We start from the raw sequence: 15,153 nt of genomic DNA, 5'->3' as shown, positions 1-15,153 counted from the left end.
TATATATATGTGTATATATATATACACATATATATATTTGTATATATATATATATATATATATACATATATATATTTGTGCTCTGTTCCAAACAATATAACATTTCAAGTTATTTAATAAATGAAGCAAATTCACAAAAACAGCAATTTGAGAACATTAAATACAAAAAACAAGGAAGGGATGAGAAACGCAAAAAACAAAAACAAAAAAAAACTGCTAAAACTTTGCTGTGATCTAAAATAAATGCAAAAAACGTCAAAATCCAACAAAATGTAAGATCCAACAAATACTCCGGTTAAGTATAGAGGAAATGTAGGTCATAGTGCTCTTCAGTTATGTTCTTACAATCAGCTAGTGAGTGATCTTTGCTGGATACCATCATCACTGTGGCCAATGCTCCACCAGCTGACAGCAGCCTTTCATCGCTCTGACACCTATAAAAAACAAACAGAAACAAATCAGCTATAGATGAACAAAAATCTGTTAAAAAAAGAAAAAAAAAACACAAACAAAATAGGAATCCCCCGTGTTTATAATGTCCAATGTAAAAAATGATAAGAAAAAACAAAATTATTTTAACATTTTTACAGTTTTAAAAAGTCCATTAAGCTAGAAATCCTGAAGTGAAATGTCAAAAGCCAAAAAAATATTAAATAGAAGAAACCTTCAATTGATTTGAAAAGTACACATTAAAGAAAGCATTACATGCAAATTTCTGGCAATGTGGTGACACTTTGATTCTTCTTGTTTTACGAAAAAGGTTAAGAGGAAAATTTGTTACAGGAAAATTAACAAAAGAGGAGTCTTTTCCATCGCTGTCAGTAACACAAAACAGAACAATACATGTACACAAAAGTAAAGCACTTTATCCCCCAACACAGTAGCGTCCAAATACGAACCAGGTTTTAGCTCATGGACTACTGGCTACAAGAGCTAAATAAAGAAACAAGCATTTTAGATAAGATTAGGAATGCATATATTAACAATAAGGAACTGGAAAGTCCAGAGAATGCTGTACGTATCCTTTGAAAAGCAAATAAGTTATTATTACTTTCATATTTAAAATCATTACTTGTGGGGGAGTAAGGGCCTGTAAAAAATGACAATTACATGTGTATAATTTAAGTTTTACATTACATACAGTTGCAAACAAATTAAAATGGAAAGAAAGATGACAAAGCTGGACGTGTCCCATATTGTTTAGTTTAGAAATGCTGATACAGGATGTTGTAAGACCATACCAAATGGCAGCATTCGAGAGCGTATGCTTCTCGTACCCGGTCCGCATTGAGCGGGCCCTGAGAGTATCTGGGAGTCAGCTCATGGCCTGCAAGGAAGCTCCGCTGGCAGGTACAAACAAGGTATGTCAGAGTTAGGAGACAACATACTTCCTTTTCTGTTTCCTTGCACATCCATAACTTTGGCATCCATTTACTGTAGTAGCAGTACTTTACCTGTTAACTTTACAGTTTAAAAAAAAAAAGAAAAGAAGGTGCAAAAGAGGCAGCAGAAGGCCGGCTGTTAAAATAATCGCCACAAGACTGTAGCCTCTATGTTACCACTACTGTAAAGCACTTCAGGGTGCTGAGAAAAAGAAATTTATAAGAGGAAATTATACATAATGTTACCAAACAGCAAAGTAAATATAACTACTTTAAATTTTAAGTAAGTAGTGTATTTTTGTTCTTACATACCTACTTGAATATGAGGGTTTCCCCATTTAATACGGCTTGTAACTGTTGGTGTGACCACCACGTCGTGGCGACTTGCCGTATCCAGCAGATTGATCTACAACAGTAGTACAAAATAACAAAGTAAAGTAATAGAACAAATAATAGAGAATAAAAAGAAGGGATGATATGAAGCTGAAGCACATCAGGGTGTCTCACTAATGAGATTACTTACTGCTGTCGTCACCATAGCCGTAATAGTTGTTGTACCCAGAGTAATCATAGCCACCATATCCTCCATATCCTTGATTACCGTATCCATAATTTCCATAGCCTTGATTCCAGTAGTTCCCGTAACCCTGGTTCCAATTTTGATTGGGACCTGCAATTACATCGAATTTAAATTAAATACTTTTCATTGCATTTTTAATCAAGTGACCTCAATTCTAATGTCCATGGATGATCATGCACCTTTTGCACTACATTAGCTATATCCACCTGCACTAATGTACAGTAATACTATAACATATTAACACCACAGAGCAGTGTATACTCAGAAAATTGTAATTGTATATTATGGTTATGTCTGTAGTCTCTATTCTGTTTTTAATTATTTTGTACATTTAAGTTAGTCTATTCAGTTATAGTATATCATTTAGCCTTTAATTGTATTTATATTGTGTTTCTTTTACCTACCTCACTGGATTTATATTTTTATTCATGTCAAGTGGCTGCCATAACATTTTAATTTCCTTTTAACATCCGTCCATCCGTCCATCCATCCATCCATCCATCCAGCCATCCATCCATCCATCCATCCATCCATCCATCCATCCATCCATCCATCCCACACTGGTTTCACTCCATAAAAAAAACTAAAAAATATCTTCCAGTATCAAATCTTAATGTTTGTTTTTCAGAAGTGGTTTGTTCTGCTATAAAAAACTTTTTTGATGTAATTTATTATTACATTTTTGGGCATTTTATGCTACAAAGATCCTCAGTCAGACATGAATCAAAGACACCATGAATGGTTAGTAATTAGCTTAAGGCCATACAGTCACTTTCCCTGCCTAAAAAACACTAAATAAAATAAGACCCATTATCTATGTAGAGTGAACAGTAACAGTAACAGAGTGACTAGAGTCAAATTAGTCGTAAATGTTTAAAACGAATTAACTAGCTGTGTGGAGAAGATGAATTTATGACTTAAGTAGTGATGCAGTAGCAAGTCCTTCACTTTATATTGTTATTAAGACATTATTATTCAGTAGGGACTCAAATGATGAACAGGTAGCGTGATTCGAGTCTTTCTGCGTAACCACAAACGTTTTCTCTACTCACCGCCGCCTCTACCTCGAGACCTGGACGAGTATCCGCCTCGGCCTCCCCAGTACTGCTGCTGCTGGTACTGCTCCTTAGACATCGCCACCTTTATTTCACACTGAGGGAACAAAAGGTAAGTTGATTTCCCTTACTGTTCATGTATGCATTATGAAAGATGTTAATAAGGGCTCGTACTTTGCTTAGTCCGATGTTGTGGTACTTTTTCTCCATGATTGTTTTGACGGGATCTTCCTCTTTGAATGTAATGAAGCAGAAGCCTCTCCTTTTGTTTGTTTTGTTCTCCATGGGAAGTTCAATAGACTCCACCTGTTCGAACCATGAATTTAAGTTAAGATAAAGGAGCTACAGGGCAGGTAAATTCTGATTTATAAGCTCTAGACAGTCATGCAGACGCACTAGAAACTAATTAATACAGAGCATTAAATACAGTGTCAACATACACCTAATAAACCGCAGTAGTTTAAGGTGACACGTACCTCTCCGAAGGCACCAAAGTACTCTCTGACTTTCTCTTCAGGAGTGTCTGGAGAGAGACCGCCGACAAAAATCTTCTTTACAGGCTCCTTGCTCTTCATTGCCTTGGCTTTTTTGGGATCAATGACCTTCCCGTTGAGTTTGTGCTCCTTCTGTGTGGCAACCTTCATTAAAAAAGGTAACAGAAAATACCATCAGAAGAGCAGTAAGTGTTGTCAAATGTCCTTCTGGTTTTATGAACATACAACCAGGAAAGGTTAGATGTTTAGCTCTGTGACTCAAATGTAATATTATATGAGAGGCACAAATTGGAGCTGGCAATAACCCCAAAATAGATGAATTCCCTATGTAACAGATACATTTAACATTATAAATCAGTGCTGTAAATGTGGTATTTCATGTGTATTCATTTGCAAATGACATGTGATGTAAACACTACTTATTGCAGCAGGATAATACCTTGTCAACACTTTCGGCCTCTTTGAAGAGCACGAAGCCGAAGCCCCTGGAGCGGCCGGTCATCGGGTCCAGTTTTAAAGTGCAGTCTACAACCTCCCCAAACTTAGAGAAGTAATCTTTCAGGTCCTTCTTAGTCGTGTCCCAACTGAGGCCTCCAACAAACATTTTCCTAATGACAAAATAAAAGGTTTCAGGTCAGGAACACAAGTGTTATGAGTGATGCAGTATGCAGTATTACAGCAAAAGTACTGCAGTATTATGAGCGATGTAGTATGCAGTATTACAGTCAAAGTACTGCAGTATTATGAGCGATGTATTATGCAGTATTACAGTAAAAGTACTGCAGTATTATGAGCGATGTATTATGCAGTATTACAGTCAAAGTACTGCAGTATTATGAGTGATGTAGTATGCAGTATTACAGTAAAAGTACTGCAGTATTATGAGTGATGTAGTATGCAGTATTACAGTCAAAGTACTTCAGTATTATGAGTGATGTAGTATGCAGTATTACAGTAAAAGTACTGCAGTATTATGAGTGATGTAGTATGCAGTATTACAGTAAAAGTACTGCAGTATTATGAGTGATGTAGTATGCATTATTACAGTAAAAGTAGTGGTTTGGTCCCTCTGACTGATATATTATTATATATGACATCATTAGATGATTAATAGTGAAGCATCAGTGTTAGAGCAGCATGTTACTGTTGTAGCTGCTGGAGGTGGAGCTAGTTTACACTACTTTATATACAGTTAGCTAGTTTAGTCCAGTGGTTCACAACCTAGGGGTGGGGCCCCTCCAAAGGGTCAGCAGATAAATGTGAGGGGTGGTGAGATGATTAATTGGAGAGGAAAGAAGAAAAAACAAAGCTCTGATACACAAATGTGTTTTCAGTTTTTTGGAATTTTTCTCTAATCTTTTTTGCTGAAATATTGTGAAATTATGTGTTGTATTTTAAAAGCTTGTTATATTATCCATTGTGTCAAATCTGCATGTGAAAAGTAACTAAAGCTGTCAAATAAATGTAGTGGAGTAGAAAGTACAATATTTCCCTCATAAATGTAGAAAGTAGCATCACATACATCAAATACTACACATATTGACTAACCCCCCCCCCCCCTCCACTGTCATACTGTAACTATCAGCAGACTGTACTATCCTCATTTGGTGTCTACATATAATAACACAGCTGTGCTCTATTATTGACATCTACCCAGGTAGTTAAACGTTTAAACATTTATTGAAATGAAACCATGTGAGAAGTTTAGAGGGAAAATGTGAGTCCGACTACACACTGCTTTTTGTTGTTTCATCTTTAACAATGTGTTGTATTATAAAAGCTTGTTATATTATCCATTGTGTCAAATCTTCATCTGAAATGTAAATAAAGCTGTCAAATAAATGTAGTGGAGTAGAAAGTACAATATTTCCCTCTGAGATGTAGAAAGTAGCATCACATGGAAATACCACACACACACACACACACACACACACACACACACACACACACACACACACACACACACACACACACAACACATACTGTACATAGTCTATTTATTTATTTATATTTAATCCATGCAATATACAGCACATTGCAGAGTAACTCAGGCCTTTTACTTACTGTATGGATGTGTGTACAAATGTATATGTGTTTATATTTTTGTTCTATTCTATTCTATTCTACAGTACAAGTACCTCAAAATTATACTTAGTTACTATTCTCCACTGTTATCCTGTAACCAGCAGCAGACTGAACTGTCCTCATTTGGTGTCTACGCATAATAACACAGCTGTGATCTATTAATAACATCTACCTGCATGGCTAGTTTAACGTTCTATTGCGTTGACATAATTCTGTGTAACACTGGTGTAGCAGATATTTTCGTACCCTTCATCTTCTTCATTCTTACTGGCGTCTATCCTCGAGCCCTCGGCCTCGCCCCCCGCTGGGCCGCAGTCCCCGGCTGCAGACATCGGGTCGTCGCTGTTGGCCTCTCCGTCCTCCTCCATCCTAGTCGGGGTCGGGTCTTCACTGAATTCATAATCATCCGACATGATGTTGTTGTTGTTGTTTTAGAGTCACTACAAAAAATAAAAAGTTGTCACCTAAATTAAAAAAAACAACCAAGCTGTGAAACTCAAAGCAACGTCAGAAGCAGTGAGCTAATGGCTACAGCTGATTTATATCATATGTTTGTTAGATTTAATTAAAGCGCCGGATGCTGATTAGTAGCTGCCCTTATTAGGGGAAAAAAGGAGCGACGTCAGACAGGATGCAGCCAAAACAATAAAAAGTGCTTCTGTAAAAAATAAATGAGTTTCTGTTGCTTCAGTTTGTGAAAGGTGATTTTAGTCAGCGTCGTTTTTGTTTTCATCAGGGTCTTCTTCTTCATTTGTGTCACTGAAGGAAACAGATACCAACATTAAAGGTACACTCCGCCATCTACTGTACAGGAGTGTGAATTATTATGACTTAATATATACAGTATATTAAGATAAGATACACTATTCTTGTATTAGTCCAACAGTGGGGACATTTATATTATTGCAGCAGCACGTGGATAGCAAAACATAAAAAGTGCATGAATAGAAAGAATAATGAACAATAAATAATAAGTGAGTGCAAAATCCAATCCAACTTTATATTTGTTAAGCACTTTAAAACAACCACAGTGCTGTACAGAAGAATACATAAAAGACATAACAGCTCACATGAGGCATAAAATTACATATAAAATATAAATTAAAAGACAAAAAACATGAGTAAAAATAATACCATGCAATAAAAACAATAAAATAAAATAAAATTGTGCGAGTGCAAAAGACAATAGTAGACTTTCTTTCTTCCTTCCTTCCTCCCTTCCTTCCTACCTTCCTTCCTTCTTTCTCTTACTTCTATCCTTCCATCTGTCATTTCTTTCTTTCTTTCTTTCTTTCTTTCTTTCTTTCTTTCTTTCTTTCTTTCTTTCTTTCTTCCATCTTTCCTTCAATCTTTCCTTCCTTCCATCTTTCCTTCCTTCCTTCCTTCCTTCCTTCTTTCTCTTCCTTCCATCTGTCCTTTCTTTGTTTGTTTCTTTCTTCTTCCTTTCTTTCCTTTCTCTCTTTCTTCCTTCAATCTGTCCTTTCTTTCTTTCTTTCTTTCTTTCTTTCCTGTCTTCCTGCTCTTTGATAGAGTCTGGCGGCTGTGTGTAGTTTGTCCCTGCGCAGTTACCGTACCTATCTTTCAAAAAACAAAAAAACAAAACAATCGCCCCCTCCTGCGCAAGCGCGGCTCCCATCCCCATTCTGCTGTAGTGACAGCAGTCTGAGCTGGATCCTCTCTGACAGTTTGAACATGTGTCTGCAGCCGAGGAGGAGGCCATGAAACTGAGCTGCTGACTGCCTTATAACCCGGTGGACACACTCCTTTTCCCGGTACCGGTTCCTACCAACCCGTCGGCTCCCGCTCTGACAACCGGAGAGGATCTTTGGTGAAGCTTTCTGCAGGCCCCTAACCCTAAAAAATGGCCACTGTTTCAATCCCTGCCTGCACCAGCGCACTCTTGCTGGACATTGAAGGCACAACCACACCTATCACATTTGTTAAGGTGAGTTTTTTTGTCTTTTATTAATCACCCAGTTTTTCCTTTGTGTTTAAACTGCTCATTAAAATATATATTTGTTATAATATTTAAGAGTCTGGTGGAGAAGAGAGAGGCGTTCATATCCTATCAGAGTTATCGGAAAATACAAATTCACACTTGGAAAAAGCATCAATATACAAGTTTTTAACCCTTATTTTGTCTTCATTATTCACCCTGTTTTTCCTTTGTGTTTAACCAGCACGTTAAAATATATATATGTTATAATATTTAAGAGTCCACACAACTGGTGGAGAAGAGAGAGGCGTTCAATTGATAGCAGAGTTATCGTAAAATACAGATTCCCTCTTGGAAATAGTGTCAATATCCACGTTTTTAAATGTGATGTGGGAAGTTTGGCTTTTTGGGAAAGTTTTAAAGGTATTTTATAACCTGTAAACGCCAAAAAACAAACAGAACAAATTTAAGACTTAAGCATGCAATAATCTATCGTTCAGTGTACTTATACTCAAATTTAATGCTCATATCAGAGTTATAGTAAAATACAGATTCATACTTGGAAATAGCATCAATATCTAAGTTTTTAACCCTTTAAACAGGCAGGAGTGGAAAATGAGATGTTAATTATTCTTTTTATTTACTTTTTATTCACTTCGATGTTACTATGCATCTCAAGTGCACAAAAGTAAAACATTTCCACAAATAATTTAAAAATATTTGGCATATTTTGGATTTTATTAGTTGTATCTCCACCATGGAACGTTGCTCCCTATTAAGGTATTTAAACAAATGTATATATGTATGTATCTCCTGGTGCATGTTGCCTGTTTTAGGGTTAAATATGATTTGGGAAGTCTAACTTTTCTGGAAAGTTTAAAAACAATATCAGACTTTCTATTTTATAGCACGTAAATGCCAAAAAACAAACAAAAAATGGATAAGTCAAGCACGCAATAATCCATCGTTCAATACACTTAAATTAAAATGTAATGCTCATATCCGAGTTATAGTAAAATACGGATTCCCACTTGGAAATAGCATCAATATCTTATAAGTTTTATATATGATTTTGGAACAATGTATCTGAACCCAAATTTAATGCTCATAATAGTACATTGCCCAGTGAAAACACAGTATTTTTAGAGCCTTACATAACCAACTAAAATCTACACTGTCAACTTTAATTATTAGATGTGATCTTAAACTTAGTTGACATATATCCCATCCTTCCCTTATGACCTGAATGCAGCCCAGTTCATTTTGGTGCTATTAAGGCAATAATCTTACACAGCAGATGGACACAAATATGAATAAATGACTAATTATTCAACTTATTTTCACTCTCATATTGATTTTGTGAATTATTAGACCCAGTTTATCTTTAAAAGGCCTCTGATGACACATCTAATGAGTATGTATTGTCTTTTTCCCCCAGGATATCTTATTTCCGTACATCAGGGAACATCTTGAAGATTACCTGTCGACTCACTGGGAAGAAGACGAGTGCAAACAGGATGTTCATCTTCTAAAGAAACAGGTAAAGAGTCTTTGTGTGTGTGTGTGTGTGTGTGTGTGTGTGTTTGTGTGTGTGTGTTTGTGTGTGGGTCGGAGGTTTCTGGTGTTACTTCACCTACTTCCAAGGTGCATGGAGAAGGGGAAAAAGGCATTATTAATAGACCAGTGCGATTCGGTCCTGCAGGACGCAAGCTGAAACGCTCTGGTCTATTAATAAAGTTCTTCTGTACTACGAGTGTTGCTGGAGCTTTTTCACTTTCCGCTTGGATTTAAGGACAAGTTTTACTTCATTTAAAAGTTCTTGCAGGTTGTAACTCAGCTTAATAATCACTTAGTGTTTATCCTCTGCATTATCAGCACTCAGAAGTGTTGGGTGTGAGGTTAATCCATCAGTCTGTACACACAGTCCACTTAAGTCTGAAACAAATACCTCAACAGCTTAACAGTGAAGGAGGGAAGACTTTGCCCCGTGTTTCATTTAAATAGTGATATCCATATAACATGTCACATACCTGCAAATAGAAGATTATTTGTTTCAACAGAGCCTCCCTTCTACTGCTGCTGTGTCATGTTATCGCTGCTACTTTACACAGGAGATACATTTATTCAAATTTAAGTATTTGCAGTCAAATGTTAAATACAGAAAACTTACATTTTATTTTTGCAGTTACTTTTGGTCTCCTAAAATGGGGTCAGTATGAATACGGTTTACTTAATTGATTAGTTGGTCAGCAGAAAATGAATCGGCAACTATTTTGATAATCTAACAATCGTTTTAGTCATTTCAAAAGGAAAACAGTTGCTGGTTGCAGCATCTTGAACAGGATTTGAGGTTTCTGTGTTTTTATATGACAGTAAACTGAATATATTTGGATTTTTGGACTCTTGATAAGATTCTTGCAGACGTCACCATGACTTCTAATAAATTATAAAAAGCATTTTTCAGTTTTTCTTTCCTTCACTATTTCAACTAAACAATTAATTAATTCAGAAAATGATCAGCAGATCAGTCTATAATGAAAATAATCGTCATTTGCAGCAATTAAACCACAAACAGCTGCATGAATGAAGTAAAGAATACATGTAAAATGTACTCAGTATAGATGTTAGCACTTTTTGAGTACTTTATTATTATTTATTACATGTAAACACATATATTCTTTTTATTACTATAACTTTTCGGTAATTTTTATATATAGTTGTATAGTTAGAGATGTGTTTTTACATGATGTTACTATCTATCTATCTATCTATCTATCTATCTATCTATCTATCTATCTATCTATCTATCTATCTATCTATCTATCTATCTATCTATCTATCTATTCAATTAATCTTAGCTCTAGATCAGTGAATGTCAATGTTGTGCTCCTCAAACCTTAAAATTAACAATAACTTTAGTTTTCTGGGACTTCTTAAGAGTTTATAACCCAAAAAAAACCAACAATATAAAACATCACACCATGAAAGCTTCTCTGTTAAACTTCTCTGCCTGTTGTTTCAGATGGAAGAGGACATGAAGCAGAACCGGGCGTGCCCCGTCCACGCTGTGGACCAGACGGTTCACACAGACGAGGAGAAGGCCATTAGGGAAGTAATGGATAATGTGCTGTGGCAGATGGCCGCAGACAGGAAGTCCACAGCACTCAAACAACTGCAGGGTCACATGTGGAGAGCAGCTTATAGTGCGGGGAGAATCAAAGGCGAGTAAGTACGCTGATCGATTTTTTTACTCCATTTATACAGAAGCTGAGTTAAAAGTTAATAGGAAGGCTGTAAGGGAACGTTAATGCTGTTTACTCCCCAAATATAAAGAATGAATTAGCTCAGATGTGTTTCTCTACAGCTGTGAACTTCATTATAACAGAAGTGTGCAGCTTCTGATCATGTTAATGTTCATTTTCCTTTTTAAAACGTCTAATATTCTGTGGTTTATGTCGTCTGCCGCCTAATTAGAACAAATAAAGTGATAATAATTATAATTTAGCGTGTTTGTAAACTTTCAGAGAGGATTCATATTTAATTTCAGGGCGAGAGGCGAGGAGTGAAATAATTACTGGTGCTCCTCCTGTGAGTTAACTCCCCGTTCCAGGCGGCAGGATATGATCCGTCAAAACACAGACAATGAAATATCATTAGTCTCATTTGAGTCTGACTTACACTTCCTGAGGATGTCACATTATCTTCTGCGTCCGTCACTAATAAACCTCCTTAAATCCACTCAGAAATCATTTAGTGATAGTTGTCTGTACATTTTATGGGTAGATTACACAACAGGAGCTGCTAATTGCTAACTCACAAAATGTGAACAAATATAGGCACAAAAAAAAACATGGATCAAACAGCACAGAGCCATTAGAGCCTGTTTGATGAGCTTTAAAGGCGTCTTACCTTCCTGATTCTGGTTTTAATTGGTTTCTAAATAGGCCTATACCTTACTGTAATTAAAAATGGGTTGGGTGTAAAAAAATGACTCATATTCACTCTGGACTGGATTAAAATCACTGATCAGGTGCATATAATGTTAAAATCACCTCACTTCCCCTTTAAAAAATGAATCCACTCTGAATTAATTGAAATATTGCATATTTTTTACTATAATAAGTTCTGAAAAATGTCTAGAAAACAGCTGTAAATCCTGCTGAAATTCATCACAAATCTTTAATTTCTGAGGTTGTGAGACTTTGAGGATTGATGTGCCTTTACAAAATGAAATAGAATTATTAGGTTTTAATCTTTAATGTTGGTGTTGTTGTAAACAGGATTTACCCGGACGTCGTTCCGTCTATCAAACGATGGCGAGGAAAAGGCCTGAAAGTCTTCATCTACTCCTCCGGCAGCGTGGAGGCTCAGAAACTTCTGTTCGGATATTCTGTGGAAGGAGACGTTTTAGATGTAAGTACAAAATATTTAAACACTCACAATACAGATAATTTAAGATATTTCAATACAAAAACATCGATTTTCACACTTCACATCACATCTTCTAGCTTTTTATCTGTCATAGATCTTATTCTGGTTAATAAGATGTGTGTTTTATTTCTCCTCCTCTCAGTTATTCGATGGTCACTTCGACACCAGTATAGGTGCAAAGGTTGACGGCAAAAGCTACGAAAGAATCGCTGAGAGGATCGGCTGCCAACCGGAGGAAATCACATTCCTGACAGACGTCACTCGAGGTGCGTAATATTCACATTTACACACTTTTATCCAAGTTTATCCAACATGGTGCTGGAATCAGGTTTTTATTCCTTAAAATGATTTAATACTATACTTTTATTAGTTGTAGTGATTATAATCTGCCTTTATAAGTAAGTACGAGGCAGCAGAGTTTATTAAAGGAGCTGTTACACCTGCAGTTATGTGTAAATAAAGTTTACCTGAAACCTCAAACAACAGAAGTTTAGTTGAGTGTCCTCGAGCTTCGTCCTCTTAAAACATTTACAGAGTATTTTCAGTTTTTCACTGTTTACATCCTGAATGTTTACCAGCCTGAAGCCGTCGACATCATCATCATCGTCTTCTTCTTCATCTCTGCTGTTTGACTCAGTTTGACTTTCAAACTTTTTTATTACTTGGTGTCTTTCCTTGCATTTAAGATTCATAGGTCAGGTTCATGTGTAGATTTATTTAACAAACCTCTACACATTGAATGACTGTACATCAAGAACAAGAACAATCTGTAAATAATGATGAAAATAATAATCAGGGATCGGGGAGACTAGCGACCACTTTGTAGAAACTGAATAAAAAATGTAGTCATATGGACATTATATGAAAAGTAATGGTGCTTTTCCACTATACAGTTCTAGCACTACTCAGCTCGACTCGGTTTCGTTTTCCATTACTTCATAGTTCCTCCTCAACATGAGCGGGGTCGTCATAGCAACGGCTTATATGCGACACAAAACACATAAACAATGGAGGACATGGAGGCGATGGTGTACTTGCTGCTGTATGAGGCTTTCTGTCACACACAAAGCAAGAGAAGAGAAACAAATCTCTGTAACGCTGTTGCTGGTATTTAAAAATGCTGGGTTTGATTCTTGTGTGGGACGGCTCACTAGGAACCTCGGCAGAGCAGATACTAAAAAAGTACCAGGTACCAGGTACTAATGGAGAAGCAAAAAAAACCGAGTAGTGCTAGAACTGTATAGTGGAAAAGCGCCATAAAAGATGATATTTCAGCTTGCATAAGTTCTAATCTTCATGTGTAGATCTACTGACTGTCATATTTTGTCGTTGCAGAGGCGAAAGCGGCCGAGGACGTCGGTGTGAACGTGGCGGTGGTCGTCAGGCCCGGAAACATGGAGCTGACAGATGAAGAGCGCTCCCACTACACCCTCATCACGTCCTTTAACCAGCTGGAGCTGACGGGACGAGCTTAACGCAGACACACGTGGAGGAACGACAGCGAGAACTTCTCTGACTTAATTTCATAAATAATGACCCATCCCGCCTCTTCTTTTACCTCCTCCTCTTCCTCCTCCTCCTCCTCCTCCTCCTCCTTCCTCCTTCTTTATTATTTTTTTTTATAGCTTTACCCACATTGACGGTTTAAAAAGGTGCAAGAAATGAAGATGCAAACACGGCTGGAGGAAATCCCCGTCAATGCATTTTCTTTTCAGGATGATTTTCACACATCTAACAGGAAGTGGAAGCGGAGCGGGAACTATAAACGGATCATCACTCTCATTAAAAGGCCACAGCTGTTAAAAAAAAAAAAGGGGCTGAATTAAGAAGCTTCGAGCCCTGAAGGGAACTGCTGCACACAACACGTCGATTTATTCGCCACTTCTGAACCTTTTTTTTGTTTTGTTTTTTGAAGTTAAATCAAACTTTCCAGTCGTCGTGTGTACGTGTGTGCGAGTTATTATAAATATCTATGTGTGTGTATGTCACCTGTTTTTTGTAAAGATGTCACAGTCACGCTCATAGCAGACGTAAAAAGTTTTACTCTGTTGGTTAAAGCCGTTCGAACAGTGTAATAATAATAATAATAATGATAATAATGTTTTTAGTGAATAGAGCTACGAGTATAGAAGCACTGAGCAGGAAGTTCTCATTTCATCATCGTTTTGTCTTAATTAGTCTCCTCCTCCTCTTCCTCCTCTTCCTCTCTCACAGGTATATCTATTTAAATGTGCCATCCTCGTTGTTTATCTGTAACGTAGTTCATGAAAAGTTACTTTAGAAAAAGAAAGAAAGAAGAAAAAAAGTTGCCAAATTGATGATTTATGTGTGGAGTAAATAACTGGTATTAATTCAGGAAATGATGATCTTCCAATAAATGCCTTTTTGTCTCACTTAAAAGCCTCAAATGTGCAAATGTTCATGTTCGATTAAAATCACCTCCGCTTTTAAGAATGAATCCGGTCTGATTTGGGTTGAAATATCACATTTTTTCTATAATATCTAGAAAATGATTGTAAATTTGACCGGACCCAACAAGAACAAAAAACATAAAATCAAAACCAAAATATAAATATTTAATAAGATTTTCCTGCAGACCGAAAGTCCAGACAAAATCAGGCTGACTGAAACTGATTTTTGGGGCTATTAAAAGATCTTCAAATGTGCTTTTACTGTAAAGTGATGGAGGACAAATTCCACAGTGTGTCCACACAGTCATTTAAAAAGTAGATGATCAGCTTCTATAGAGCTTCATCAGTCTGAGTTAGTCATATCAAGTGATATCTGACACATTTACAGTCTTTTTAGCATCAGATTCCCTCTTAGTGTTTCCCTGTTGGGCTGTGGTGGAAGTATAGTAACACAAAGACTTTGCTACTAAAAACACTGTAACATTGAAACAAAGAAGATGAAGATTAGACTCATATTAGCTTTAGAAGGAGGACTGTGGATTTAGTCCTCCATCACTTACATTGTAAGTGCATTATGAAGGGATCTTCTAATGGTCAGTAAGAACAGGAGGAATTATTACAGCATTATAATTTAATGAGAGTGGTGTGTGTAAGTGTTTAGGCTCCAGCAGACTGAGATGAGACACTGAGCTCAGTGAGTTTTTAATGTGCTGAAAGCTAACAGGGTTGAGTGTGTATGTGTGTGTGTCTACTTTACTGGCACTTGGAGGCAACAACAG

At 36.7% G+C, this 15,153-nt stretch overlaps 2 protein-coding genes across 11 annotated transcripts; one reads left to right on the top strand and one right to left on the bottom strand.

Moving 5' to 3' along the window:
• Positions 1-36: 36 nt before the first annotated feature.
• On the bottom strand, positions 37-6,316 carry LOC133995532 (heterogeneous nuclear ribonucleoprotein D0-like). Of its 10 annotated transcripts, XR_009927158.1 has the most exons (9): positions 5,843-6,316; positions 3,951-4,119; positions 3,494-3,655; positions 3,192-3,323; positions 3,015-3,114; positions 1,906-2,052; positions 1,695-1,794; positions 1,242-1,343; positions 40-434 (listed from the first exon to the last, which is right to left on the bottom strand). XR_009927158.1 is itself a non-coding variant. In XM_062434969.1 (8 exons), the coding sequence occupies exons 1-7, from the start codon at positions 6,007-6,009 to the stop codon at positions 1,721-1,723; spliced, it is 948 nt and encodes a 315-aa protein (XP_062290953.1). In that variant the 5' UTR covers positions 6,010-6,316; the 3' UTR covers positions 37-1,343; positions 1,699-1,720. The 10 variants fall into 10 exon arrangements, 9 of the variants coding, with proteins under 9 accessions (XP_062290953.1, XP_062290950.1, XP_062290955.1 ...); XM_062434969.1 differs by having other exon boundaries at positions 37-1,343; positions 1,699-1,791; XM_062434966.1 differs by having other exon boundaries at positions 38-1,343; positions 1,699-1,794.
• Positions 6,317-7,247: 931 nt separating this feature from the next.
• On the top strand, positions 7,248-14,373 carry enoph1 (enolase-phosphatase 1). Its single transcript, XM_062434976.1, has 6 exons — positions 7,248-7,541; positions 8,971-9,072; positions 10,555-10,757; positions 11,813-11,945; positions 12,106-12,229; positions 13,299-14,373. The coding sequence occupies exons 1-6, from the start codon at positions 7,458-7,460 to the stop codon at positions 13,436-13,438; spliced, it is 786 nt and encodes a 261-aa protein (XP_062290960.1). The 5' UTR covers positions 7,248-7,457; the 3' UTR covers positions 13,439-14,373.
• Positions 14,374-15,153: the final 780 nt, after the last annotated feature.

Source organism: Scomber scombrus, chromosome 15 (genome assembly GCF_963691925.1).
Source record: "Scomber scombrus chromosome 15, fScoSco1.1, whole genome shotgun sequence".
NCBI classification, from domain to species: domain Eukaryota; kingdom Metazoa; phylum Chordata; class Actinopteri; order Scombriformes; family Scombridae; genus Scomber; species Scomber scombrus.
Note: the sequence above shows the minus strand (reverse complement) of the source record. Positions and strands in the feature narration are given on the sequence as shown.

What these genes read in the sequence shown, in the direction of transcription:
- enoph1 (XM_062434976.1), top strand. Translation starts at nt 7,458, where the DNA reads ATGGCCACTGTTTCAATCCCTGCCTGCACCAGCGCACTCTTGCTGGAC. An exon ending in CACCTATCACATTTGTTAAG is followed by an intron (nt 7,542 to 8,970) that starts GTGAGTTTTTTT and finishes TTTTTCCCCCAG; the next exon opens with GATATCTTATTTCCGTACAT. An exon ending in TGGAAGGAGACGTTTTAGAT is followed by an intron (nt 11,946 to 12,105) that starts GTAAGTACAAAA and finishes TCCTCCTCTCAG; the next exon opens with TTATTCGATGGTCACTTCGA.
- LOC133995532 (XM_062434966.1), bottom strand. Translation starts at nt 6,009, where the DNA reads ATGTCGGATGATTATGAATTCAGTGAAGACCCGACCCCGACTAGGATG. An exon ending in AAGAATGAAGAAGATGAAGG is followed by an intron (nt 4,120 to 5,842) that starts GTACGAAAATAT and finishes TTTTGTCATTAG; the next exon opens with GAAAATGTTTGTTGGAGGCC. An exon ending in AGGCCGAAAGTGTTGACAAG is followed by an intron (nt 3,656 to 3,950) that starts GTATTATCCTGC and finishes TTTTTAATGAAG; the next exon opens with GTTGCCACACAGAAGGAGCA.